Raw genomic sequence first — 27,351 nt, 5'->3', positions numbered from 1 at the left:
TTTGTGGAAAATGGAATTGGAATATTCTCTGTTGAACAGTAAGAATATAATTCCAATGGAACGAAAAGAAAAAACGCAACTAAAAAAAAAAGATTGGTAGTTTGGAGAGTTTCAATTGTGGTGTTCAAATACAAACCCGACTATTACTTATATTGCCCTAGGGATTGTTGTACAAGCCTGTGATATCGTAATATCAATGACGGTTATTATAATAGTATCCAAATATCAAAAATGGTGACCAATTTGTAGAGAGAAAAGCGTAGAAATATCAAACAAAGCTATAAGATAGTTACCATTAGCGTAAGAATGAATGAAAGTATGGTTTTCTGTCGCTTCAACCGAAGAGTTACAGAGCGTGCTTTATATAGGATTTGAAGCAGCGCTGCGAACGGATCAAAGCTCGTCTTGCTACCATAAATATTCTGTTTTTGTAAAAACTTTTAAATCAGGTGATGAATATGAAGGCGCTATTAGTGTTTCAAAGAACCTCATTATATAATATGGTCTTATTCTACCCAACAAAATGATTCTGCGATTTTATTGCCGATGTAACCTTATACAATAAATACAATTCATGAATTCATGTAGTTAGTCAACATAAGTACTGATATAGTAGGTAAGCACAGCAGTGTGCTCATCTTCAGGATCTGTAATGTACACATATAATACAAGCGCATGCCCTTCGCAGAAGCCTAATTCGTTAGTGAAACCATCTTGGTGTATCGAGTAGATTCTCATCCAAATAAATATACTTACATGCTATAACTCTTCTAGCTACACTAGAAATCCGAAGCATATTCACTAAATCTTTCGCATCGAGTCGCATGTGCACAAATTCTTTAGGATTTCGAGTTTGAGAAGGATGCCGATTGACATCGTCTACTTGCGAAGGATCCAGCTCTGGATTTTCAAGATCTTTCCATCTAGTGGTCACTTTTGCTGCAGGTGTCGATACTGAAAGCTGTAGTTCCCCAGACATGTTGGCTGAAATAATGACTCGATCCGACATGTTTTTGTATTTATCGGCCACCTGTCTAATTACGTTTAAGCTCGGGAAAAATATATGACAATCTGGTTCAGGAGCTGTAGGCTCTTTAATTGCAGACACATATGAATGCGATAAAACGCGGATTGGGATATTATGTGTCACAACGTTTGACCCAAATGCACGCCCGCTCCAAGTCGTAGACAAAGATAACAAGGGCTGATTATTTTTCTTAGAAAGCCTGATGGTAGAATCGCTAGCATTTGCCGCTGAACGCAGAGCTCTATATAAGTTATCGACAGGTATCTCCAAGTTGATTACATTGTCGGCATTACTTTGAACAACATATTCTTCGAATATAGTTTCCTGAATCAATAAGTAAATCCACTTGCATTTACTCCAAGACCACCTACCACTTCCAAAACTCTGTTTCTGTTAGCAGACACGCTCACGCTGCGACGAAACGTACGCCCAAACCTGTGTCATTCGAAAATCAGGTATAATTATAAAATTTACAGTTTCTGGCATCAGTCGTAGCCAACAAAACTTTCCAATTCTGTCCAGCGCCTGTACCAAACCTAGCAAAGTAGAGTATTTAGCATTCAAACATTCAATTTGCTGCGTAAGCTTACGTGTAAGAGTGTATAAGTTGCTGATTCTTGTTTTAAATCTCATTGCTCAAAGAATAGAGCCTTTCTTTGTGTTAAATTTAGCATTTGCAACTGTAGAATATAGTATCGGTGCAATCCCAAATATTTATGGATTACCAGCGCGTCAGGCTTAATAATGCATCAAAGAATGGTTTGGGTTTATTACAGTTGTTTAGATTTTCTATTAAAAAGAAGTGCTTACGTATTTAATAGAAAGATTTTATTCATGACAATGTTTCCATTGATTATCAAAGCATACATCAAGCAACTTTCAAACTTAAGCGTATAGCCAAAGAAAGAAAAAGAAAGCAAGATCGCGAAGAGTAGAATAGAAGTAAAAGAAATAATATATTCATTTAATTTTCGGATATTTCCATGTTTAATCCGTTGGCTCAACTAGAACATGAGCATTGGATTTGACTCTTCGTAGGACCTGTACTGTAACAATAAGTATCTTCAAAATCTTTTGAAAATCCCCATGAATCCTCAAAAGGAGAAGCAGTCATCTTTGCAACTTTATGAAATAAGTCGAAATCACCCTCATAAGCCTTTTTGTTAACTTCTTCAAGGACCCAGTTTCTCAACGTGAAATGAGGGTTTACGGATTTCATAGTATTTAGCCTTGTAACCTCTGGGATCTCAGCACATAATTGATGGTACGCATCTAGCCATCCTTCGAACTTCCCAATTGCTTCGTTACGGAACCGGGGATTGTTTTTATTGAAGCTACTAACGCAGAGATCAAACAATCGTTCCGCAGACGACGAATTATCGCCTTCTTCCACCTTCACTCTTGTCAAAAATGAGAAAAAGTTCGGGTAATCTAGGTCGTAATTTTCTAAAATATCAAGAGCATCAATAACCTGTTTTCGAGCAGTAGCATCGTCAGGTAGCCCCAAACGAGCTGTCATCAATTGAAAGTAGTCTTCCCGAACGATTGACAAAAACTCTTTCGCAATATTTTCAAAGACCTGCAACGTATATTCGTGAGCTTCCGAAATCAACTCAGGAGAGTTGTGTAGTTTTTCCATAAATTGTGGATCATCGACTTGGCCTTTTGCACCTATAAACTCTAGCAAAGCTGAAGCTAGTTTAGCCAGATTCCAAATAATGATCGATGGTTGTCGCTGATATGAGTAACGCAAAAAAACATCATCATGGTTGGGTGTAAATGATGGATTGTAAGTATCCATAAAACTAAAAGGACCAAAATCCATAGATAGTCCCAGAATACTAGTATTGTCTGTATTCAAAACACCGTTCATGAACCCATAAACTTGCCATTTTGCAACACTTTTCGCGTTTCGGAAAGCAACATCACGCAAAAGCTGCTCATAACGGTTCCCGACTCCTCGTCCTTGAAAGTCTTTTGTAAGCACGTGGTCCAAACAGTAATCAGCTAGCTTGCGTATTGATTCTAAATTTCCATTGACCCCTGGGAGATCAAAAGTCCCAATACGTATCCAAGAGGGCGCCATACGACAGACGATTGCACAAGGTTCGACTGTTTCACGCATAGCGGCGACACCATCAAGGGTAGAGATAGCAAGAGATCTCGTCGTCGGCACGTTGAGAGCATGCAAAGCTGTTCTCGGTTAACTCAAATACATAGGAAACATTGGTTCACCCACATACCTTCACAACACAAATGTTCACGAATGCTAGAGCGTACCACAGCCATTCCATCGGCAAAGCGAGAATACGGAGTACGTCCTACGCCCTTTACTTGGATCTCATAACGTTCTTTGGTATCTGGGTTGGTTAATTCACAAAGGGAAACAACTCGACCATCACCCAACTGACCGGCCCAGTCACCGCTAAACAAAAGGTAAGCAATAAATCATGATTTCCTATAGCTTCAAACATACAATTGGAATCCTCCATAGCATTGTGACCAAGGACAGCATTTGTCAACATCGATATCCTTGCCCACAACTAGCTTTTGAAAGGCGTCTGTCTCTGCTTCACTTTCGTCTAACCCAAGCGACTTCATGCAAGAAGGACTATAAGCTAGTAATTTCGACTCTGCTTTCATCGATGGAGTCATGTATGTGAACAGAGCGCCATCGTTAACTTTGCGAGGCATGTGTAGCATTTCATCACTCGCATGTTTCAACGCATCAACCGTTGGAACGACTGGATCGGGCGTCAAGTTCTCCGTAAAGGTTGAACTTACTGGAAGGTCAGATAATTTTCGAGACATCGTTTGAATGGACCTTGTGAAAAACTTTCGCATGCCAGTAGGATATCTAAACAAGCCACTTGTTTTGTTTTGCTAGTTTTATTTTTTCCTTCTTTCACTGCTTAGTACTTAATGATTACTTCCAATTCCAAAAATCCCTTGGGACGAAATCTAGATAATACAGTATAAAACAGTTCTATTCAAAATCCTTTGAATAGACTTAAATTGAACTTCCTAAGATGAACTGATACTCTGCCAAAGAAAAAAAAAAACCGGTAGGAGTAAATGGAAAAAGAGGTAGTTCAATCAGTTACAAAACAAGTTCACTCTATGAACCAATGACAAAATACAAATGATTATTACTATATTACTCGACTTTACCAAGCAGTAAATAGAGAAAAGGAAGTTCCAAAGCAAAACCACAAAGACGAAAGTTGTAATTTATTTAATAAAGATTAGAAACTTCTCAAAAATAAATATCAACGTAAAGCATTCATTTTTTGCCATCTCTCACGTCTTCGTTTTCTTCCAAGTATGGTGTAAGTATTATGCACAAACAGCTATATACCGTCATTTCGTTAAAGCGCTATAAAGTAATCTACTCTAACTCATTAGTAAACATTGTATCATCCCATTGGTACTCTATAAAAATGCCCTTAAAAAGGAAATGTTTACCTTACTCTCATCTCTATGCTTACTACTGACAGTTGTGCCAAAAATCAATGCTTTCGGTGAGTAAAAATTAACAGAAAACATATTATGCGTTCGAAAAGAAACAATTTCTGGAAGAAACGCATACGAGAATAGAAACAGGCTTGGAAGAATTTCAATAAATGGCTAAACTTTCTTTTCATTACATTAATCGAGTACTAGTTGGTTGCACAATATTCGGCTATTTTCTTTCAAACTCAAACAGTAAACGCGGGAGAAAATAAAATAGCTTTCTGTCTCTGACATCAATGGCATGATCTTACAACAATAACAAGACACGAGTATTACCCACGGAGATTGGTAAAGGGAGGTAAACTACGATATTATTGAAAGAATAAGCCTCAGTCGAGACTTTTTCACAAAAAGGGAAAAAGACATGAAAGCAAGTCAAAAGAACCAAGCTTGCAACGTCAATTCGTGACATGATAACGATTTCTACAACGTAAAAGTCATTCAAGGAGCGTCAAATATTTGGGAGGCATATATAAACAAAATGGAAAGGTACTCATGCAACTAAAGGCACTGAGGAAGCAAAAAAAAAAGGATAGCCAAAAAGTGGAAAAAAAAGTAGTTAAAAAAAAGAACTTACTTACGAGTAACCTTTTCCATGACTGCTTCATGAGAAACCTCAGAGAAATCAGTGCCTTGAATATCGGTGGTGATACCAGTAAAGGCACGACGGAGAGTATCCTTGGAGGAAGAGTAAACCATCTTGGACTTGATGGGAGAGACATCAGGAGACCAACTGATGAAAACAATCTTATTACGAAGACCTTCACCCAAGTTGTACTCGAAGTCGTAGACGGCATAGCGGCAGTCTTGTTCGGGCAATTCACCAAGGAAAGTGTCAAAGTCCTTATCGGTGCTCTTTTTGTCAACAATAATTTCGGCTAAAACTAGGTCAGTTCCAATCCCTTATAGCAGTTATCGTAAACGGTTGCACATGTGCAATGCCTACGGAATTGCACTGGAATCATTTCCCTCTCATAAGAAACCGCGCTCCGAAGCGGCACATGCTCCAAAAGCAACCAGTTTCTTAAAAAACTTACTCTTAGTGTCATTCATCTTGAAAACAATATAACGAAGGTTCTTGCCCAACTTGAGCTCTTGGAAGGCTTCCAAACATTCTGGAGCAACTTTAACACCCGAGAAAGACTGTTTTCATACGTTAGAATTCATACTCGATCATATTTTGCCTTCCATACCATCTTGTATTATAAATATATTTTTATTTCGTTGTTTAAAGTGGTTGGCACTGGTTGGGAGATGACTGCACCCTTCAATCTTTAGATACTCATCCGGGGTAAGGGTAGTACATTCGTGAATTGTTGAAGTAAGCCACCGCTCGAATAGTTGAATCATTCTTAGTCCCGAGAGTAATATTATCGAAAAGAGTATCTAATAATAACAAAAAAAAAATGAAAGATGGAATTGAATACTGGATATAAAATGAGAGATTGACATATTTTGATATCCTTTTGTCTACAGTTTCAAAAAACCGGTTCCTAAACTTTCGAAAGGAAGATTGCAATCTTTCACACAAGTATTTGGTTACAACAAAAGGGAAATATTACAATTAGTAGTGTCTTGCTACGTCAAAAGAAAAAGAATATTTTCAATGATTATCGTTCATAGCTGATTATTGTAAAACTTTTACAACACTCCACCATTCATTTTGACAAACACGGCGCTTGAGTAGAATATGGTGGGCGTAAATACGAAAGTCGGTAGGTCAATATAAGCAGCAGAATGCGAATAAACGGAACCAAAAATCATGCGTAAAAGATGTTTTCTTAAAACACGTACTAGACATGGGTTAGCAAACGAAGAGTCGAAAGAAAATGATCACAGTGACATACGGGAATGAAAAGATAAGGGCAAATACGGCAGTATTCATCAAAATCAGCACCATACTTGGCTTTACACTTGTTTATGTCGCGGCTAACGCGATGAATCAAAACAATCATAAAGAAACAAGGGTAAAAGTAAGGAAGGGGTGAAGAAAACCCGGTAATTAAAGCCCAAGAAAGCGACTGGAAAAAGTCAACGGTATAATGGATTTTACGAGCATAACGATACCAGCCGGAGGTTAATAGAGTACCACCATTTGCACAACGGATGAAGGTGGGGTTTTTGATGGTCTGCCAAGGGAGTTGTGGAAACGATTTGCGAGTGGTTGTCAAACCGTAAATTTGGTTACGGAAACGGTTCTTTTGGCTGTTGCAAGTATCAAACACATAGTAGCAGCAAATCAACAAAGCATAAAGGGCAATGTTGTATGAGGAAGACCATTCGTATTGCTTGGGATTACGGGCAGACAAAAAGAGAGTACAGTGACTATAAGTAAAGGGAACGCCTATGAAACATTGATTAGTAAATAGAAAGAAAAGAAAAAACTGTAGGGAAAAACTTACCAGCCATATTCCAGAAAACGAGCATGAAACCGAATTTCTCATAGGCCATGTCCCAAGTAGGAACGATGAGCTCTTCACCCTTGGCGCAGCCGTTGGCATACAAGTAATGGGCAAGACAAACAAAAAGAACTTGGGGACTAACATAGCCGTAGTTTTCAAATTGACGAACAGCAGCAGCGACGGAAAGGAAGAAAAGGATGAACCAAGGAATGCGAACCTCGAAAAACATCTTCAAGTCCAAGAGCTTACCAACACGAGGATTAAGGCTAGCACCCATAAAATAATCGTATATGAGGTTTCCAGACAAAGCATGTGGTTTGTCAAAGAGCTTCTCACCAAACAAAACAGAGCCAACGTAGAGGACAAAGGTAATGATGAAGGAACTGATGATGGCGACACTCATAAGAGGGCCAAATTGGTCCAAGAGAGTCGTGATGCGAAAGACGTTGGAGACATGAAGGACAGCCAAGACGATCATGGAAGTATAGAAAGACCAGACAGCATTACATAGATACGGGAGAGAAGTATTGTTTCGATGTTTTAAAGGAAGACCGCGAGTGCGGATACCGGGAAGCGTCACGTAAAAGATGCCTTGGGTAATGACATACGTCCAAAAAATAGCAACGGCATATTTGCTGGGATAGGCGCCAATAGCAATGTAGTTGCCAAAAGTACGGAAAAACTCGCAAACACCGCTAAGTGTGTAAGAGGTAGGTTGAAGAAATTGACCATCGTTGTACTTTGCACTTGCCCATAAATAATACATAATCGAAGGAAAGCCAGTCATCATGGCCACGACACCCTTGGCACCTCCAAACTCGCGAGAAGGGCGTTCGGTGGAAGCAGCATTTGGTTTCATATTGGAAAAAATGGTGCGATTCAACCGTTCGAGGTTAAAGTCGAGGAAAAAAGAAAACAGCTATGTGTGAACAACGGAAAACGTCACGACAAAAGGAAAGAGCCGGAAAAAGAATAGATATTGTCGTACAAGGATGTCAGCAGAGTGTATAGGAGAACCGACGACGAACACTTGTATCGGGTTCTTGTTTGCTCATACCATGTGAATGGGGTTCATAGTACAGATACGCTAAGCGGTCCTATAAACGTGTTGCAACGCACTGTGATAAATCCTTTAAAATTGCTATCTTGAAGTTTCTAAACAAACAAACAAGGGCAATGGCAAAAACAAAAGCAAAAGCAAAGCCATCTGTGTGGGAAAAGAACTAAAGAGGAAAGAAGTCGAAAAGGATGTAGAGTCTGGCATTACCTTTTTCATTTCGCCAAGTCTATGGAATATTTTCTGGTTTTTGGTTTTTTTCACATTGTGTACATTCTTTTCCTTTCCTTCCATTTCTTTTACCTTGTTCATGGTATCAAACCAAACCTGTTGGTAACCTGTTCTTTTCTTCTTGCTGGATTGGTCCAATCTTGCCGCGTCTTCATGTCAAACATCAGCAAGCATCCTAGCATAAAGTGCATAGCATGGCTTCCTCATAAAAGAGAAAACCAACAGCATTGCTGAGATTACTCGAAAGTATTCACACAACTCTACAGATGCATCTTGGTGTTCTTTGCCTATACAGGCCAGCTAATGTGAAAATCAGCGAGAAAATAGGATTCGGACTTTTGGCAGTTGGACCCCAAACGCCGTTTCCTAAAGAAGCCAATGGGACCAAATAGCAAAAGACAGTAGAGGACTATAAAGGGCTATGGTTATCTGTGCGTCCTTTTCGATGGGGTTCCTTCGCGGATGAACAGGACACACAATTTTGGACGAACGAGCTCTCCAACGGAGCTGACAAGGCAAGACTAGACAACACCAGACAAGGTAAAGCAAGCCAAGACACAACGCAGGTTATTAAAGATATATTATGAAAAGATTTTGACAATGTCCAGCGGGTCCACTGGAACTATTAGATCCACTGGGTCCGGTGGGCTTGATCGTTGTTAGGTTTCAAACGATGCATTCAATCCATTAAAATTTCCTTCTTTTCAGCCTTTCAAGTTACCAAACATCTCTCAAGTATCTTATGTTTTTGTTTTATTTGTATTTTTATCCTACGGAAATTTCCTTCTTTCTTGGTTCTTTGTTTCCCTTTCATCTTTCAATTTCGTTTCTTCATAAGATCAATCGTGCAAATCATTAGTACGATCAAGGGATTCCCTTGGTTTACCTCTTTACATAATGTTTCAATTTCAGATCTGACTTTTTCTTTTTTTCGTAATAATTTATTCAATTTTATTTTCCTTTTTGCATGTATAGGAATTTACTTTTTCCTTGGTGTGGGTGTTTGGTGGTGTGTTCATCTTTGTTACTACAGCAAAGAGTGTGAAGTGACGATCTTACTAAATTTGCGAAGGAAAATTGACCTAAGTTTCTTCTACCTTTTACCGTATCCTTTTTGTTGGTAACATTGGGCAGAAAGACATTACTTTATTTACAGGATTGAAGAATTGCCATTGAAATAATTCTTTTGTTCCTCTCTTATTTTTTGTAACAAACAAAAAAAAAAAAAGAACCGAAACAACGTAGTACCTCTTTTTCGTTAGGAAAAACGAAAGCTGCACTCTGTGCTCTTTCATCATGAACGACCAGGATATGTTCAGAATTTTACAAAAAAACTTGAATTTGGGTACCTCAAACATCTCCTCGCCATCGTCTCGAAATGAATCACCTGCTGCCGCTCCCTCTAGAGTAACACACGCTTCTTCTAGTCCTCCTCATTCTTATGGAGCAAATTTTGTTTCCTCTGGCAATTACTCGAACACCAACGCCAACACCAATTCCAACTTCAACTTTATGACCAACGCCGTTAGTGGACAACAACAGGAGCAAGAAGACCAGAGACCGAAGTTACTAAATCTATTCAATTTTGGAGCTGATAGTGTTCAACCTCAACCTCAACTTCAACCCTCTTCTTCTCCTTCCCCTTCTGCTTCTTCCCCAAATATGCCTAACTCGCGAAATGCTGATGCTCTTCTTCAGGCTTTACGTGAAGGTAACAACAAGAAACCTGAAAGTAGCCAGCCTGTCCAAGCCCAATCAATTCCACTCTCCCATACTCCTAGCGACACAACGTTTGATATTCAACGCTCATTTTTTGGCAAACCTTCAAGCCCTCCTCACAATCCGGAAACCGCCTTGTCAGCTTCGGATTTGGAACGCATGTTGCTCTCTTCCACAGACCGTGCCACCAATTCCACTAAGGCCAACTCGTCTGGCCCCTTTCTTCCGCCAAGAGATGCCTTCGAGTCCCAAACTAGCTGGAACGCTCCTTCCGAGCCATCGGATCAAAAGGATCCCAGCAACTCATCTTCTATTTTTTCTTCTTCTGATGCCGTTTCCTCTTCCAGGCTAGATAAAGATTCTAGCACTTCTGCACCATCCTGCGAAGTACCGAGCGACGAAGGCGATGTTCTCTTTCACATCGATAACCCCGGTTCCGGTGATTTTGTCTGGGAAACCACAATCAACCCTGATTCTTTTCGAACCACTCCTTTCCCTTCGGATGGCCGTTTCGACATCGCTATGGTGGAACGTGATTTGGATGCCCAAGACAATCAACTCATTCATACAAACAAAGACTACATCGCTTACTCCTTAACCAACGAACCTATGGTCCGTGTCATAGAAATTTCTACTGGAAAATCTTTCTTATTGCACAACAATTCCCCCCATAAATTCGTTTCTGTCGTTTGGGGCGATGATCCAAACATCACCAATCACTTGATGGTTATCGATACCACCGGGCAAGTCATCATCTATTCTATAGACATGGCTACTGCTTCTTTCAAAATAATATTTCAGCTATCCGGTGCTCAGTCACTGTCCGATCCCATCAAGTCCCGATTCCACTGGTACCCCAATTCCTCTCGGTTTTTTGCCGTTGCCCTTAGCAAACACATTATTTTTTTTGACTTGGATCTATGCCAAAACATTCCTTTCCCAATTTCCAGATCCATTGGCGTTATTCAGCAATTACCCTGCTTTCTCATTGACACGGGTATTAGCGCCAAAGAATACGACTTCTCCGCTGATGGTACCGTTTTCGCCACGGTTGACAAAGATGCACTCATAAAGATATATTCTGTTCCTTATACGTTCCCCTCTACTATTGAAGATCGACCAAAGCCATCAGAAATTTCTCCTATTGCTACCTTTACAACAAGAACGGAACGAGGTAATTCTAAGGTGTTAGAAAAGCCAATTAATTTACGATTCATCTCTACTCCTGGCACTAGTAATAGTCGCTATTTAATAGTGGTCTACGTTTTGAACCAACTCATTACTGTCTTTGACACCCACGCAAAGAAAGTTATACAAAAATTCCGGTTCAGCAGTCCTTCCACTCCAGTGACCACTACTTCCTTTTCACAATTATCGGTTGATCATGACCGTAAAACACTACTGGTTGGTAACCCCCCTTCCAACACAATCTTTTTCTTCCTTTTCTGTAAGGAAGAGTCGGTTTCGGATGCCAACGACTTTTCTTCTACTTATGACTTGATTTCGGCATCTGTGAACAGCAGCCAAGCAGTCAATGCCGACGCAAAGTTTTCGTACGTAGCTGCCAAGAAGTTCAATGACGCCTCTTGTGTCAGCTTTACTTGTTGTAAGTTACTCAATGATTCTGAAAAGTATTGCATTGTTGTTAGTACCACTAAAGGATACGAATACTATACCCTACCAGTATTCAAACTTGAAAGAAAGGCTGAGCATTTGGCTTTACTAGAAAGCAAAAAGAACTGGGAAGCTGATGTCGGCGGTGTGGTTACTGGAGACCGACCTTCAATATCTCCCTCTCAGTCAGCGTCCGGTGTAAGTACGCCAAGATCCCAAACATCTGTTTTTTCTAAAAGAAGAAAGGACAAAGGTGAAAGACATGAGACAAAGCATAAAGGTTTGCCTTCTCAATCTGGATCTTCTTTATCTTCAAGTGGATATGCTGATGCTTCTATGATTGAAAATATTGTTTTTGGTGCCCTCGGCACTTTAGACAAAAATGTTCAAAAGAACTGTAAGTTTTGAATTTATTATTTATTTATTTTACTTTTGCTAACCCTATTTAGATGAAGGATTGAAACAGTTGATTGTAAACTACAAAACAACTCAGGAAAAGCATTTCAATGCTGTGTTATCTGCTGTTTCCAGTACTCTCACTGAAAATACTGGAAAAATACTGGAATCCGTTGTAGACCAAGCAATCAAGAATGCCATTACAGGGGAAATCCACGAATTTGTTGAAAAGGCCATGAAAGATCATTTTGTTACCTTGCAAGATGCATTAGAAACAAAAATAAAAAATTATGATCAGCAAATGCGTTCTGATTTTGAGCAACACAAGGACACCCTTTCGGATATACAAGATCTCACGAATAATGTGATTAAGTCACAAAGCGAATCCGATGGACAATTTAACGAGCTAACCAACCATATCAAGAGTCTGGAGGGCTGCGTGAATTCGTTAATAGCCAAGGTCGAGGTTTTGGAAATGAGGGACTCCAAGGAAGGAGGAAGTCAAGAATTAGGAGAAGAGACACAGCCAGATATCAATGAAGAAGTCCCTCTTTCGGCTGACGTAGCAAAAGAAACAGCTCAGCCGGAAATATCCGACGCCGAAATTGGTGCGGCTTCACCTGGTAGCAAACAGGAAGCAGCAGAGAGCACAAGGATTTCAGAATTAGTAGAACAAGGTTCAGTTCGCGAAGCATTATCAGAGGTACGTTTTTTGATATTGTCGAAGTTCAATTTTACTAACATCAATATTAGTGGTGCACGTCTCCCTCCATTGAGAACTTTAAGGTGATTTGCACCTTACCAACTGAGTCAATAGTAGAGAACTGTAGTAGTCTTCTTTTACTTACATTTGCTTATCATACTGCATTATGTGACATCTATGAAGACGAGCTTTTGTCTAAGCGTTTGGAATACATCGCCAAAATTTGTCTAAGCATTGATGTGCATGATCCCAAGATTGAGACAGTCATTCACCCTGTTCTTGCACTTGCAAAGGAAACTTTGATTAAGCAGTCTAGCAATTTTTCACCTGTCTTTCAAAGACGGCTTGGCATTGTTTTGCGTGCTGTTGATGGAAAGATTTCGGAGGTCAGCCCTTCCGTTCAATAAGGAAGTTGGAGGTTCAAATCTATAATACTTTTATCAATTACTGTTAACTGCTGAGTTCGATGGAAAATGACCGAATCAAGTTACTGGATAGTTGTTTTGAAGGTCTTAAAAGAAAGCTACAATCGGCTAGGTTTATGATTACCATGTGATGACTATCTTATATGTTTTTTTCTTTCAATTAATTAATTGTTAAACTTCTTGTATATCTTTCAAGCTTTATGGTATGAAGGAAATGTGGTAAATGAGGATAGGATTCAGTATTCACTTGCTATAGTACATATATCGCCGAGGAAAATTAAGAAGATACATTACTTTTTGGATTATCGTTTCTTTATTCTTAATTATTTATTTTTCTTCTTGCTAGCTGCTTCTGAAGATTTCCTTCTTGCTAAAGCATTAATACGTATTATGCAACATTCGAAACCTTTGCATATTTTTTCATAATGATAATATCCATCCTCAATGAATTTGCCATTATATAATTTTGCTGAAAAATAATTTAAAATAAGTATTTTCTTCGATGCTGTTTACTTAACCTCTTCCAAACCGAGCATCCTTGAAGTCAATGCAATTATACGGAAAAATGACTGCAGCAACTAAAAGCAGAGCATTAGAGTTTTTAAAATTTGTAAATTCTTGTCCCACTCCTTATCATGTTACAAAAAACTTGGCCGAGTACTATAAGTCTCATGGGTTTCACTACCTCAGTGAGAAACAGGATTTTGGTTCCCTATTGGAAACAGGAAAGTCTTACTATGTAATTCGTAATCAATCTAGTGTTGTTGCATTTAGTGTCGGTGGAAAATGGAAACCAGGTACGATAATACAAAAGGTTATTGCAAGGAAAGGTTCATTAACCCGTTAGGTAATGGTTTTTCCATTGTTGCTACTCACACAGATTCACCTACTTTACGCTTGAAACCCAAGTCAAAAAAATCTGCGAATGGATACATGCAAGTAGGTGTGGAACAGTATGGTGGTGGAATTTGGCATAGCTGGTTCGACCGAGACCTTTCTTTGGCTGGTCGTGTAATGGTACAAGAAAGAGATGGTCGTATTGTACAACATAACGTGCATATCGATCGTCCCCTTGTCCGAATTCCAACATTGGCTATTCATTTGGATCGTACTGCAAACGCATCCTTTTCCTTTAACATGGAAACAGAATTTACGCCGCTCCTAGGCCTTGAAAATGAGTTGTCGAAGGAGGAAATATCTGAAGACAATGAAGAAGCTCATCATCCAGCTTTACTCTCACTCATAGCTCGTGAGCTTGGCTCGGATGTATCACCAAAAAGCATTGTCGACTTTGAATTAATCTTGGGAGATTATGAAAAAGCTCGCCTTGGAGGTATTAATGAAGAGTTTGTTTTCTCTCCACGTTTGGACAACCAGGGTATGACATTCAGTGCTTCTCGTTCCTTGATTGGCTCTCTTTCGGAAAATTCTTTGGAAAACGATGACTGCATTCGTGTAGTTGCTTCCTTTGACCATGAGGAAATTGGTTCTGTTTCCGCCCAAGGTGCCGAAAGTAACTTCCTTCTTTCGGTCCTCGAACGCTTATCCGGAAGCAGTGAGAAATTTTATACCTGCATGAGATCTAGCTTCCTTGTTTCCGCAGATATGGCGCATGCTATTCATCCCAATTATGCTTCTAAATATGAGTCTACAAATTCTGCCGAGCTTAACAAAGGAACAGTGCTCAAGATCAACGCTAATCAGAGATATATGACAAACTCTCATGGGATGGCAATTATGAAACGAGCTTCTCAATTGTCAAAGGCTCCTTTTCAAGTTTTTGTGATTCGAAATGATTCCCCATGTGGTAGTACTATTGGTCCCAAATTGGCCGCAATGACCGGTATTCCCACACTCGATCTTGGCAACCCAATGCTCTCTATGCATTCATGCAGAGAAATGTGTGGAACGAAGGATTTCGAATACTCCGTTCAACTGCTGTCTGCATTCTTCCAAAATTTCTCAGACATGGAGAAAAGCATCGTTATTGACGAGTAGAAATGAAATAGCAAGAAATAGATGCATATGCGAGAATTTCGGATAAAATATCAATGATTTTAAATTTCCACCTAATCGATTCTGCTAATTGAGCATAACAAATAATAGTTACGGCAAAAGAATTGACATAAATTGCTCGCGCCTATACATTAAAGAATTAGATTGGAATTATTTTACTATACTAAAGCACAAAAGAATGAAGAAACTGCCTAAGACTATGTAAATGAAAACATTAAAACATCCCTAGAAGCTATATCTTTGCTCTCCTGCATCGTTCATATATTTGAGTAAATATAAGAAAAGTGGTTATTCATTTTAATGATGTAAAAAAGTTTTCTTTGCTCTCCTTTAGTAGTTCCGATTACTTTATGTGCCACTGCTACATCTACTACACCTCTCAGTCACCATATTTAAGCTCAAGAAATTTACATTTCTATGAATCTCTGCAACTTGTAACGCACTTTTAGTACGAGATTTTAATTGAACTTCTATACGTACTTGTCTGTTGGAATTGAAATGTCTGGACCAGGACAATTGGACATTCCAGAAATGGCAGAGGTTGAAGACGACACGGTCGACATTCGAATTGATAAATCAAGAGTTGCACTCTTATTTTCTAAAAGCAAAGTTTGCATTCATCCTACCACAAAAATCAAAGATAATATATCTGGATATTTGTCTCTCTCGAAAACAAAAACAAATCATGGAACTCCATTGACCGGTAATGATATCCTGCTTTCCTGGGTCCCAGATTTTTTTTTAAAATCACATCCAAGAGATTTGAACGTGTTTCAAACAGCTGAAGCGTCTGCCGAAAGCGACTTAAGACAATTGGTGGAAATTCCTGAACATTTGGATTATTCGTTTTCAGTTCGTTTAAACAGTATTTATTCTATACTATTTCGTCCTCCTAAATATGGTTGGAATTATGGAAGCGTTGTCATCAATTTACGAAACAGTGGTGAAAGTTTACCACCTTTATTTTTCCATGATGATGAGTGTTCCAGCACTATTGAGTATAGTCGGCGCATCGCCAAAGATCACTTTGATCCCTTCGATGAAGCTGGCGACATCTTTTGGGGAGGTACACATCTCATTATGCACTTGAAAAAATACATCAGCTTGGAACACTCGACACATGAACCACAGCTGTATCTTGTGAATCCGACTCCCGAAGATACGCTTGCGTTTCAATCCCACGGCTTAACTCATCTAAGCGCACCATCGAAAGAATGTTCTAATGATTCCTTTTTTTCTCCAAAAAAATCGCAATCCTTTTTAAATCCCTTCCGTCGTGCTTTTCAAGATTTATCGTTTACTGTCCTAGAACGATTTAGTCGAGTCACGAATTATGGAAAAACTGAAGTGGATAAACTGATGGATCATAAAGTAACGAAATCATTGCTTCCGCATTTCCCACGAGAAGTCCAGGTTTTGTTTGAATCCAAACGTCTTCAAAAGCTTACCGAGGAATATGATCCTGCTCGTATTTTTCTTGCCAATTGGGCAGCTGGAGTTGTCGAAAATTCCAATACAAACAATATTAACGCTTCTTCTGAGGCTGGTTTGTGGTCTGAGCAACAGCAGGAAGAGGATTCCTCTTTGGGCCCTTTTGAGCTAGTATATTTTGATGAACGTGTAAAACGAGGTGAACCGCTCACTTTAGACCAATGGAGGTCTTCATTTAATAGTGAGGGGAGATTAATAGTGAACATCGATTATTTATTGGGTATTATTTTTCATGGAGGAATTGTTCCTTCACTAAGGAAGGAACTATGGCCTTTTCTACTTTCTATTTACCCATGGGATTCTACTGAAAATGAGCGAAAGGCTCTTTATCTCAGTCTTCAAGATGAATATATTAGATTGAAACGACGATGGTACGACGATATACCCCGACAATTTAATGATCGGTCATTTATAGAACAAAGGAACAGGATTGAAAAAGATGTTCACCGAACTGATAGGCAGCATAAGTATTTTCAAGAAGAAGATTTGCCTCATCCTGATCCTCAGTCAACCTTTTCAGGTACTAATTTACATATGGAAATGATGAAAGACATGCTCCTAACTTATAATGAATATGACACAGAATTGGGCTATGTACAAGGAATGTCAGATCTTTTGTCACCGATTTATGTTACTTTAAGCGATAATGCCTTGGCATTTTGGGGAATGGTAGGAATGATGAAGCGCCTTCATCACAATTTTCTGCGAGACCAATCTGGAATGAAACGGCAGCTGGAAACTTTACGACAGTTGATTCAGTTGATGGATAAAGAATTGTACATCCACTTGGAAAAGACAGACTCATCAAATCTGTTTTGTTTTTTCCGTATGTTGTTAATTTACTACAAACGCGAATTTGACTGGGAAATACTTTTGAAGCTTTGGGACGTTCTTTTCACGAATTATCTTTCTTATGATTACCATATATTCATTGCTTATGCTATTGCTGAACGACATCGTGAAGTTCTGTTGAATCAAACGCACGCATTTGATGAAGTATTGAAGTATTTTAATGAGCTTTCTGGAAAAATTGCCTTGGAACCGACGCTGATTTGTGCAGAACATTCCTTCTACCAGTACAAGCAAACGGTTTCCCTGATAGACCGTAAAAGACAAGAAGTGAAAGAAAACAATGAAGAACCACCAAAGCCGCTTCCCGTCATAACACCTTATTTACGAGGCCTTTTAAGCAAAAAGCCTTCTAATTATGGAGGAACAAGCAATTGAAGGATGAATCTTTACTTTTGTGTTTATGCCCTTATTTCATGAATTATGATGAATATTAGCTTATGCCTAATTATATTTATGTTACTAATTCAATCATCCAAAGGTTATAATTTAGAATTTGCGTTTCGGATTTGACCGAGAATTAGATTTCTTCGCCGGAAACCCTTTGTTCTGATAAGTCTTTCTTCTTAATTTTTCCTTTTCTTGCTTTTCTTTTAAAATTTTCATCCGTGTTCTCCTTTTCTTACTCGGTCTCCACCGATGTTTCTTTTTACCATCATCGATTTTAATGTTCATAACCTTTTGAGGCTTTTGACATGCAGGCTATAACAATTAGTCGTTAGTATCGAGTGAACCTTTTAGCATATTGTTTTTCCTATCTCCTTTACAAAAATCAATGTATGAAGTATTTACTTACCCATGGTTCATCTTTAGCCTCCATGAGTTGTTCAAACGTAAAAACACTGGCACGTAGATGAGCTTGTCTCTCAGGCGAGTCTCTAATGGAATATTAGTAAAAAAAGAAGCATATACATGATCACATACTGCAAAACATAAAATTCAATTGGTCTACCTTGGTTGACAATGACTTCCTGGTCATTTAAAGAAATGGTATTAATATCTGAGAACAGATTAAAAGCAACATTCTCGTCCTCGCTTTCAGATTTTTCTTCAGAGCAATGGTTGCTCTCTGCAACTTCAAGAACAGCAGGCGGACTCTTTTCTATAGCTGGAGGCTCAAACGCAAAATCAAAAGCACTTGAAAGTCTTTGCGATAATAATTTTTCAGCATCCACCGAAGTCTCTTCTACTTCCGGTTCCTCTTTTTGCACTTGCAAATCTTTCCTTGAAACTCTGAAGATCGTTAGAACATTCATTATCTATAAATGAAGCTTATTTCTTACTTTACTTGCTCCATTGTAAAAGGATTTTAGAATTAAAAACTCTAGGGTTTGACAAAACTACGTTCGGGCATTCACCAAGCTGATCGAAAGCCGAAAAAGATCTTCCCACCAAAATGTAAAAAGGAAACAAAAGCAATAGAATGGAGTGAAATTCGCTTTTAATGAATTTCAGAAAAGAAGAAATTTTGGCGGTAGTTTTCTTCTCGTAATTGCTTAAATAAACTTAGATTAAACGAAAACTACTCCAAATTAAGAGGTATAAGTTGGCATTGGAAACATAAGAGATTAGCAGGTTGAAGAATAACTATAGTAAACCCGTTACTAATTTCATTACTTCTCGGTCGCTGGCCAAACTCCAATTACTCAAAGCTAGGATAGCACAAAAGGGAAACATGCGAGCAAGTTATGTGATTAAACTGGAACATTTGCATCATTGGCACAAAGTGTTCCTTGTTGAACTGTTTATTATCCTAGGTTCAATGAAGAATGCTACAGTTCTGTTCCATCTTTTAAAAAAGCGGTATTATTTAAATAAACGTTATAATCTTATCATGATAGAACAAGAAGTAGATACTTTTATTCCAAAATATACACATAAAACACATCAACACTACCGAATCTTAAGAGTTTCGGTAGCTCACAGTCATCGCAATGCTATGCATTACTCAAATAAAAAAGACTCGTCCTCTGGATCAATGTGGGGAAGCTTCAAATCTTCTGCTTTTGATTTGGAAACATAGCGAAATCTTTGAAGTACTCGCACTGCTTCATGGTACACCAATGTAGTAGAAAACCCTGAAACAATGTTAAAAGTAGTCGATTCTTTTAGGTACTCCATCATCTTCGGCTGAACATACACCTTATAAAAGTGAAAAAAAAGAGAGATAATTGGAGGATCCAGTTGTCCCCCGGCTTTGACAAAATAATACATGCGTTCCATAGGAAGGCTGACATCAGCAAGGCTTGCAATGATAAGCTTGGCAGCAGCTGGAACTTCCCATAATCCCTTAATAAACCACAGCGGTACAAACATTATCATGAAAATAGATTTTCCAACTTCCATAATAATATCCTCCGGCTTTGGAATCTGAGTCAAAATCTCATTTCTTAAGGAGTCAGACTCCGGGCAAATATCCCATATTTGAATAATGTCTATGCATAGTCGACTAATCGCTAACTTCTCAATTCCAATTGTCGAAAAGGGAATGGCTAATGGGGTAGTAGCTGCGGAGGTAGCTATTATAAGTTGCAGCACTCCTCTTAAAATGCCTGCATGAAATTTGCAATGAGGGTCCTCTTGTTGAGCAGCTACAAACGTAAGATATGACTCGTCTTTATCTAGAGCAAGACATGTTGTATGCACTACCTCATTTTTGTAGGAAACGGTTGAAAGCATAGACAAAAGCAAAAACTTCTTCTTCGCTAGACGAAGGTTTCCATCTTCCTCCTTCCCGTCGTTGACGCTTGGAGTGGTATTTAATACGTCCCTTTCACGGTAACGTTTGTGGAGATCTCCTACCAAACTCTTTAAGGCATAAAGAATACTTATAATAGGTACCCGGCATCCTTGAAAATACCGCAGCAAAAGGATATCATCGGAGGTAATAGTATTCAGATCGGCAACCCACCATATGCAGTGAAGCCTGTAAAGACTTGAGTCCTCCTGTTGTTGTTTTATCCATGATAGGATGGGTAAGCAATTTGATGAACACAGATTCGCACAGGTCGCTACAAAATGAGGATTTTCGTCACTTGCAAGGCTTCTTCCAAATTCAAACGTTTCGACTGTCTTTAAATGATTGATGAAAAACACTGACTTTAAAATACGGCTGATCTTCTTGAAATCTCCAAAAATGACTACACGAAACGGCAATCTGGAAGCCCTAGAAAGTCTCTGCTCTTCTATAGAAACATGTTTTGCTTCATCTTGTAATTTATCTTCGTATGCTTTGGTTTTTTCCATCAAGTTTCAGCAATGCAGTGACGGGATATCTGTTCCTTAACTAGTTGAAGTGGTAGGCAGCGCATAAAGTGAGTAGCTGCAGATAATTGCCCTCGACTTTTCTGGTAAAGTTGAGCGTAACTCTACAATTCTTCAACTCAAAAGAAGGTAGGGTTCTGTTCTACACTCTATGTCCATGCACATACAATAGGAGCGTACACTTTACAATCAACACACCTGTCGCTACAAGGTTTCTACAACTAACAATTGCATAAGACGAAGAGGAATCGAACGAATGTATTAAACTAAAGAAAACAAGAAAACCGAAATCTACTCAGACAAAAGTACACACCCTTCATGACCCGACTTGCGACATTTGGAAATATGCAGAGAATTCATATAAAAACTATCATAGGCATTTGTAGTACTTCCTAACGATGTTAGATGTGTGGAAAAGGTGCTGAAAAGAAATAAGAAAGGAAACAAAAGTGGAACGCACCCATTGGAGCGAACATATAGACAGGGGGAATGAAGACGAAAACGAAGATACGAGAAATCACAGCGAATCAGTCCAAGTAGGCGAGTAAGAGGAAAACGTTTGAGGAAAGTATACCAAACCCGAAAGAAACAACGGCCAAAAGGTTAATTAAAAAGTGTTGCATCATGACAAACCAAATTCATTATAGAAGAAAAAAACAGAAACCAACAGCGAGAGAGCTGATGGATGCACGGTTATAGGGTAGATTTAAGTGGCTTTTTTAGTGCGTTCACTGGCAATCTTGCGAGCCTTGTGGTTATGAAAGTTTTTGTCGGTGTGGAGGACGGAATCCCACCAGCGGAAAGAGCTAGAGTAGTTGTCCTTGAAAGCCATGTGGTGGTAGTCATGGTGTTCAGCACCGGCCCAGATGGGCATGAGCTTGTTCAAAGACCAGGGGAAGTCGTAACCAGAGTGAGAGTCAACGGCTTGGAAAAGACGAAGCATGATCCAAATGTACATAGTGACCAAATGCAAGTCATGAGTAAAGTAACACCACATGAGAGGGACAGCGACAGTACCGGCACCGAGCAAGACAATTTCGAGAGGGTGGGCATATTCAGCAGAGAGACCAAAGGGAGCACTGTAGCGATGGTGAACCTTGTGAATGATACGATAGAAAATCCCGTAGTGGAAAAGGCGATGAGCCCAGTAATGCCAGGTGTCCTCGAGAAAGAAGAAGATGGCCAGTTGCCAAGCAATTTTTGTAATGGAAGGGAAGGGAACAGTAGTAGAGAGACCAAACATGGCACACATGGGGTCAAAAAGCCAAATTTGAGGAAGTTCAACGGTAAAGTGAGACAAAAGAACCAAGCGAGTACATTCCCATTGTTCAGCAAGAGAGGGAACCTTCTTGGGTTGAATTTTCCAGCGACGGAAATAGGGGAGAGCATCGATAATCATCCAAGGGATACAGCGACCAAAGTATAGTACTTCGTGAAGAATAAAAGACATTAAGCCAGTGGCGACGACATCGTTATCGAACCACTTGTAGTAAGCCATCCATACTTGTTCGAAAAAATTCAGTTCAGGATGAACTAGTTGGATTTGTTGACGAATAGCTTGAAAGCCGCCGCCGATAATAGCTTCTGTAGTAGCGTTCATTTTCAAAGACAATTACCCAACGCTTATCGCTTCTGTAAAGATGATGGCAGGAGACAATAAGACGTTTCTAAACAAGCTAGCCGTTTTTTAACAGCTAAATATTCTTTTTACGTGTTTGTTTTTCACTAAATTTACAAAGAAAGCAGGATTCTAAAACGACCTCAATCCGTGTGTCAATGTTTGTTGACGGCAGGAAAGAATTCTGAGAGCCTTCGCAAAGGACAGGCGGTGTATGTATATATACGGTAGTAAACAGAAAGGACGTAAAAATGGTCTGAGGCCTCACGCCATTTCAGACCGTACAAAAACAAACAATGAATCGTATAAGAAAGAATAAAGAAAAAACCTTTGTGTATTGTTTTATGCTACATTTCTTTATATGCTAGTTAGAAAGTCGATCCATTCTCTTGAATTAGTTTGGAGTTTAACGTCTCATATCTCCAATGATAGTACAATGTGATAGTGGCGGGACTCCACAGCAAAACATTCAGTCTCTCAAGATATCGTTATTTCAATTACCCATTGCTAACGTAGCATTGTTATTATAATGGAAAGCAATACACTAACTTTTCCTATTTACTTTTGCAATTCGCTTTGTAGTATCATGCATAATGCAAATTTATATAAGGGACTGCTATGTAATCTAAGATACTGATGGGGAAGGTGAACCGCTATCTCTTTTCTTTTGGCTATACAATGTACGTAATAATATTGTGAGAATAAAAACAGCTTGCGAAAAAAAACAAAAGACCTGAGAAAGAAACAGGGAAAAAGTAACTTTTTCCCTGGTGTAATGGAACGAACTGTGCATGGCAATCTCTTCGTTCCCTTCCAATGGTCTAGGCGAATGTTTCCATGAAATCCCTGGATGGAAGTGCTTGTTGCCTTTTTTCGCTACGGTCCTTCCCTACCGTGAAGTAGTTCATGAGTTCATCAAAAAAGAAAAAAGGGAAAAAAAGAAAAACAAAAGGAATAGGTATAGGACTGAAAAAAAAAGAGGCGATATTTTTTTTTTAAGTGTTCATCATGTTTGTCAGGGACCCAACTTGTGGTTTAGTGAATTACAATGGGCCATCGATTTTCATCGAGAATGATTTCTAAACAACGAGGGTTTAAATGTACCTTGTTGGACAATGTACCAAGGTACAGAATGTATTGTGGCATGTAATTGTTGACAAAGATTTTGACTTCTTCATCCGACATACCTGCATGGATAAGGGTTTTGAGTGTATGTTCTTGTTGGAGACGCCATTCATAAACGTATTTGATTTCTTGAGCTTCCAATTGGACAAGGGAATCGATTTTTCTAAAAACGGATTCATAGCGTTTCAGCTGTTCATTGACCCACAGCAGGCTGTCTTCCAAACATTGCCATTTTGTGGAACGAGCTCGCACAGACACCATGCATGGGTCCATGGCTTCGAAGCCAACCATCCATCCTTCGAAAATCACTAAATCCACCTCTTTTGGGGAAACCACTTGCCATTTTGACTTGTCCCCGCGGTCTCCATATCCGTTAAATTTGGATTTGTCGTAAACTGGAATTTCTATAGGAGTATCGGTGGGATTTCGAAGCGCATCCAAGACATTCTTTAAAAATTCCACATCATGTGTGCCTGCGAGACCACGATGTTGAATTAACGGGTTGTCTGCATGGGATTCTGCTAAATTCACTTGCTCTTTATGGGTCAAGTAAAAATCGTCCAGGGAAATGTTAACGACCACTTTTCCTTTGCTTCGTTCCAATGCCTCTTTTAACGTTAACGCCAAAGTACTCTTTCCCGATCCCTGAGGCCCTGAAATCCCTAGTATGAAGGGTCGTCCCTCTGGCTTCGGCTGCTTTTCATAAAACTGCACTACTTTTTGCAAAATAATATTCAAAGAAGTCATTGTGTCTCTGGCATCAAACTCTTGCTGCTTAAATCCAATTCTTTCGCTCTTATTAAGGCACCAATAAAAGCAATACTAAAAACTAGAAAAGCAAAACAATTCTTCAAATTCCAATCTATCTCGATTCTTTCAAGTTTCTTGAATAATAAATAAAATAAAAGAATGTCAAAACAACGAAAACGTTACACTCAAAAATTAGAAAATTTATTCCTCATATAGGACTGTATTATTATGACGTTACAGAAATATGATTACCGCTCTATCGTACCGCCTCTTTAAACAGTAAACAAAACGTTAAGAAATCCTATGTCTACGAGAAAAGAAATTTGAATTCTACAACCTTTATGAATTTTACCAACCCTGCTACGCCAGCTCTGTAATGTCCTTGCATTTCTGATTCAAGCAAGATCCTCATTCCTTACTTAAATTGGTACTTCATATATACGTTTTCATTTCCTATAATCTCAACAATGGCTTCGTGGTGTAGTGGTAGCATACTTCGTTTGGGTCGAAGTGGTCAGGGGTTCGAGCCCCCTCGAAGCCCATCTTTTTGCAACTAGAATAAATATAGTTGGAATTTTCATTTTACATTTTTTATCCAGGCAATTTGTATCGGCTGTGCTCTACGAAACAGCTTGCTATTTTCATTATACATACTCTTCCTCCCACAAGCGTTCTAGTCTCTTTTCTTTACACGCTATTCCATAGTCGGTCAAGCGGACAATCCATTCCAAAGTCTAACATTCTTCAAGCCGCAGCAGCCTCTACAATCCTTCATGACAAAGTAATTTTAGTAAATTATAATAAGTGGTAATTAATATTGAAATGATTAATCAAGAACGAAGGTGGCCTACTAGTTGAAAGCAGGTACGACGATATAACTATCATAAAAAAGTCTCAAAGGCACAATACCGAAATAACTAACCTAAAGAAATACAACGAAATGAAAAAAATGCAAACAAAGAACTAAAGGGTAAAGTGCCTCATCAACCTCGAGATGGAGTCATAGACACAAAGGTTGAATTTGTGCCTACCTGATTGCCAAGTTGTCGATTAGATTCTTCAAATGTCAAACGTGATCAGGATTTTGACAAAATACATGCCAATCAAAAAATGGGTATTATTGAAACTCGTTGCTCATAGATGCGACTTCCCGAGCCGACAAATATTTTTTCTAAAATTAACGGGGAGATATTAAGCAAACACAACAGAACGGACAAATGTCTAGTTAAAAATATGTTCAACAAACTCTTTAGTATTCAAGCTTATGGGGTTGTTCCCAAGGCTTAGATTGGTCAGTGAAGTGTCCATAAGAAGCTGTGGAAAGATAGAAAGGAGTTTGCAAGCGGAGGCTCTTCACCAAAACACCAGGACGAAGGTCAAAGTTTTTGCGAATAATCTCAACAAGCTCGGCAGAGGTTTTGGAGGAGGTTTCGTAAGTGTTAACAAAAATGGAAAGGGGTTCGGCAACACCGATAGCATAGGATAATTGGACCAAGCAACGACGAGCCAAGCCAGCAGCAACCAAGGATTTAGCAATCCAGCGAGCGGCATAAGCAGCTGAACGATCAACCTTGGAGTAATCCTTACCAGAGAAAGCACCACCACCGTGGGCACCCCAGCCACCGTAGGTATCAACAATGATCTTTCTACCAGTGAGACCAGCATCACCTTGAGGACCACCGACAACGAAACGGCCGGAGGGTTGAATATGATAGACCGTTTGATCATCCAACAAATGGCTAGGAACAGTGGTCTTGATAACCTTGTTTAAGATTTCGGTACGCAATTCTTGGGTGGAAATTTCTTCAGCGTGTTGAGCAGAGACGACAATGGTATGAACGCGCTTGGGAATAACAGCGCCCTTGTTTTCTTCGTATTCAACGGTAACTTGGGTCTTGGTGTCAGGACGCAACCAAGGGAGGGTGCCATCACGACGGGCCTTGGACATGGCGGCATTGAGGCGATGAGCAAGAAGAATGGTTAAAGGGAGCAACTCAGGGGTCTCGTCAGAGGCATAACCAAACATAATACCTTGGTCACCAGCACCGAGTTCCTCTAAAGCCTTCTCATAGTGGAGACCTTGAGCGATATCAGGAGATTGTTGTTCGATGGCAACAAGAACGTTGCAAGTCTTGTGATCAAAACCCTTTTCAGAGTTGTCGTAACCGATAGTCTTGATGGTGTTACGAATAATTTTTTGGTAGTCAACTTGAGAACGCGTGGTAATTTCACCAAAAACCATAATCATACCAGTCTTGGCAGCAGTTTCACAAGCAACCTTGGAAAGGGGATCTTCCTTTAAACAAGCATCCAAGATGGCATCAGAAATTTGATCACAGATTTTGTCGGGGTGACCTTCACCGACGGATTCAGAGGTAAACAAGAATGTTTGAGCCATATTAACGAAAGAAAAATGAAAATTTCAACGGAGAAAAATTAAGATTAAAGGTTTTTAAATGTTACGGAAATACCTTCAGGTATAGGTTCTATGAATCAAAAAAAAAAGGGGAGAAAAGAAGGAATACCACCCTAGACCTTGCTACTCGCGTTTCTTATATTTTTGCTAAAGCCATCTCGGTTTATATATACTAGTAAGATAGCGGTGCCCTTGTGACTGCTATCAAATATTCGCCATTGTAGCCTTTGTTTTGGCAATTCAGTTATCGAACCGCACGCTTGCGTTGAGTACTGATACGGTGAAAAAAAGATAGCCTTAACTTTTTTAAAGCGGTAGAACGTAATTACCAAAGTAAATAAATAAAATAAAATAAAAGAGTATATTGGTGAAAGAAAAGAAGACTTTGTCGGTTTCTTTTTGCAAATGTTTTTTATTAAATATTTCATTTGATAAAATGAAATAAAAATAAAAACTTTCGATCGAGAATAGAGAGGAATCATTCAATGGGTATAGGAAAAAAGAACAATGTCTTGCTAAAGCGTTATGTTATAAAGAAGAGTTTTAAGAAATATAAAACAAAGTATTTATTGCACAGAATTTCTCGGTTTTTCACCGATGAAGAAAAGCATCGCTCTCTTGTAAATCCACTCCATTATGCAATCGCAAGGTTTAACAAAAGAGAAGTCAAGTTGTAGTAAATTATCTTTTGTGTTTGAAAGACTTCCACTAAGCAAATGGATTAATGAAATGAGA

The 27,351-nt window shown here is 39.0% G+C and overlaps 12 protein-coding genes and 1 non-coding gene across 13 annotated transcripts; 4 read left to right on the top strand and 9 right to left on the bottom strand.

Annotated features, from left to right (window-relative positions):
• Window positions 1–588: 588 nt before the first annotated feature.
• Window positions 589–1,660, bottom strand: hus1 (checkpoint clamp complex protein Hus1; the record flags this gene model as incomplete). The annotated part of the gene is made up of 5 exons (XM_056182607.1): window positions 589–692; window positions 757–1,351; window positions 1,399–1,411; window positions 1,455–1,563; window positions 1,618–1,660. 5 exons carry the CDS (start codon window positions 1,658–1,660, stop codon window positions 589–591), a joined length of 864 nt encoding a protein of 287 aa, XP_056038572.1.
• A 367-nt stretch (window positions 1,661–2,027) lies between these two features.
• On the bottom strand, window positions 2,028–3,871 carry fmp40 (mitochondrial protein adenylyltransferase SelO; the record flags this gene model as incomplete). Its single annotated transcript, XM_056182606.1, has 3 exons — window positions 2,028–3,220; window positions 3,271–3,452; window positions 3,504–3,871. 3 exons carry the CDS (start codon window positions 3,869–3,871, stop codon window positions 2,028–2,030), a joined length of 1,743 nt encoding a protein of 580 aa, XP_056037363.1.
• Window positions 3,872–5,113: 1,242 nt separating this feature from the next.
• adf1 (actin depolymerizing factor, cofilin) lies at window positions 5,114–5,736 on the bottom strand (the record flags this gene model as incomplete). The annotated part of the gene is made up of 3 exons (XM_056182605.1): window positions 5,114–5,418; window positions 5,578–5,683; window positions 5,734–5,736. 3 exons carry the CDS (start codon window positions 5,734–5,736, stop codon window positions 5,114–5,116), a joined length of 414 nt encoding a protein of 137 aa, XP_056037364.1.
• A 585-nt stretch (window positions 5,737–6,321) lies between these two features.
• Window positions 6,322–7,801, bottom strand: erg4 (C-24(28) sterol reductase Erg4; the record flags this gene model as incomplete). The annotated part of the gene is made up of 3 exons (XM_056182604.1): window positions 6,322–6,333; window positions 6,388–6,884; window positions 6,943–7,801. The coding sequence occupies 3 exons, from the start codon at window positions 7,799–7,801 to the stop codon at window positions 6,322–6,324; spliced, it is 1,368 nt and encodes a 455-aa protein (XP_056037359.1).
• A 1,725-nt stretch (window positions 7,802–9,526) lies between these two features.
• Window positions 9,527–13,069, top strand: pdc1 (P-body assembly protein; the record flags this gene model as incomplete). The annotated part of the gene is made up of 3 exons (XM_056182603.1): window positions 9,527–11,960; window positions 12,013–12,662; window positions 12,713–13,069. The coding sequence occupies 3 exons, from the start codon at window positions 9,527–9,529 to the stop codon at window positions 13,067–13,069; spliced, it is 3,441 nt and encodes a 1,146-aa protein (XP_056037360.1).
• Window positions 13,070–13,652: 583 nt separating this feature from the next.
• On the top strand, window positions 13,653–15,085 carry ape4 (aspartyl metalloaminopeptidase Ape4; the record flags this gene model as incomplete). Its single annotated transcript, XM_056182602.1, has 2 exons — window positions 13,653–13,884; window positions 13,935–15,085. 2 exons carry the CDS (start codon window positions 13,653–13,655, stop codon window positions 15,083–15,085), a joined length of 1,383 nt encoding a protein of 460 aa, XP_056037361.1.
• Window positions 15,086–15,601: 516 nt separating this feature from the next.
• gyp7 (Rab GAP Gyp7) lies at window positions 15,602–17,821 on the top strand (the record flags this gene model as incomplete). The annotated part of the gene is made up of 1 exon (XM_056182601.1): window positions 15,602–17,821. The coding sequence occupies one exon, from the start codon at window positions 15,602–15,604 to the stop codon at window positions 17,819–17,821; it is 2,220 nt and encodes a 739-aa protein (XP_056037362.1).
• A 111-nt stretch (window positions 17,822–17,932) lies between these two features.
• SOMG_03813 (DUF2011 family conserved fungal protein) lies at window positions 17,933–18,740 on the bottom strand (the record flags this gene model as incomplete). The annotated part of the gene is made up of 4 exons (XM_056182600.1): window positions 17,933–18,145; window positions 18,240–18,321; window positions 18,368–18,676; window positions 18,727–18,740. The coding sequence occupies 4 exons, from the start codon at window positions 18,738–18,740 to the stop codon at window positions 17,933–17,935; spliced, it is 618 nt and encodes a 205-aa protein (XP_056037357.1).
• Window positions 18,741–19,387: 647 nt separating this feature from the next.
• Window positions 19,388–20,689, bottom strand: SOMG_03812 (Schizosaccharomyces specific protein; the record flags this gene model as incomplete). The annotated part of the gene is made up of 1 exon (XM_056182599.1): window positions 19,388–20,689. The coding sequence occupies one exon, from the start codon at window positions 20,687–20,689 to the stop codon at window positions 19,388–19,390; it is 1,302 nt and encodes a 433-aa protein (XP_056037629.1).
• A 724-nt stretch (window positions 20,690–21,413) lies between these two features.
• erg25 (C-4 methylsterol oxidase Erg25) lies at window positions 21,414–22,307 on the bottom strand (the record flags this gene model as incomplete). The annotated part of the gene is made up of 1 exon (XM_056182598.1): window positions 21,414–22,307. One exon carries the CDS (start codon window positions 22,305–22,307, stop codon window positions 21,414–21,416), a length of 894 nt encoding a protein of 297 aa, XP_056037358.1.
• Window positions 22,308–23,360: 1,053 nt separating this feature from the next.
• mug58 (GLYK family kinase of specificity) lies at window positions 23,361–24,197 on the bottom strand (the record flags this gene model as incomplete). The annotated part of the gene is made up of 1 exon (XM_056182597.1): window positions 23,361–24,197. One exon carries the CDS (start codon window positions 24,195–24,197, stop codon window positions 23,361–23,363), a length of 837 nt encoding a protein of 278 aa, XP_056037593.1.
• Window positions 24,198–24,669: 472 nt separating this feature from the next.
• Window positions 24,670–24,741, top strand: SOMG_20192. The gene has a single exon. It is a non-coding gene; the product is annotated as a tRNA-Pro (tRNA).
• A 708-nt stretch (window positions 24,742–25,449) lies between these two features.
• Window positions 25,450–26,598, bottom strand: sam1 (S-adenosylmethionine synthetase; the record flags this gene model as incomplete). The annotated part of the gene is made up of 1 exon (XM_056182596.1): window positions 25,450–26,598. The coding sequence occupies one exon, from the start codon at window positions 26,596–26,598 to the stop codon at window positions 25,450–25,452; it is 1,149 nt and encodes a 382-aa protein (XP_056038812.1).
• Window positions 26,599–27,351: the final 753 nt, after the last annotated feature.

This window comes from Schizosaccharomyces osmophilus, chromosome 2 (assembly GCF_027921745.1).
Source record: "Schizosaccharomyces osmophilus chromosome 2, complete sequence".
In the NCBI taxonomy this organism is placed as follows: Eukaryota; Fungi; Ascomycota; class Schizosaccharomycetes; order Schizosaccharomycetales; family Schizosaccharomycetaceae; genus Schizosaccharomyces; species Schizosaccharomyces osmophilus.
The sequence above is the reverse complement of the archived record's forward strand: the minus strand, read 5'-3'. Positions and strand labels throughout refer to the sequence as shown.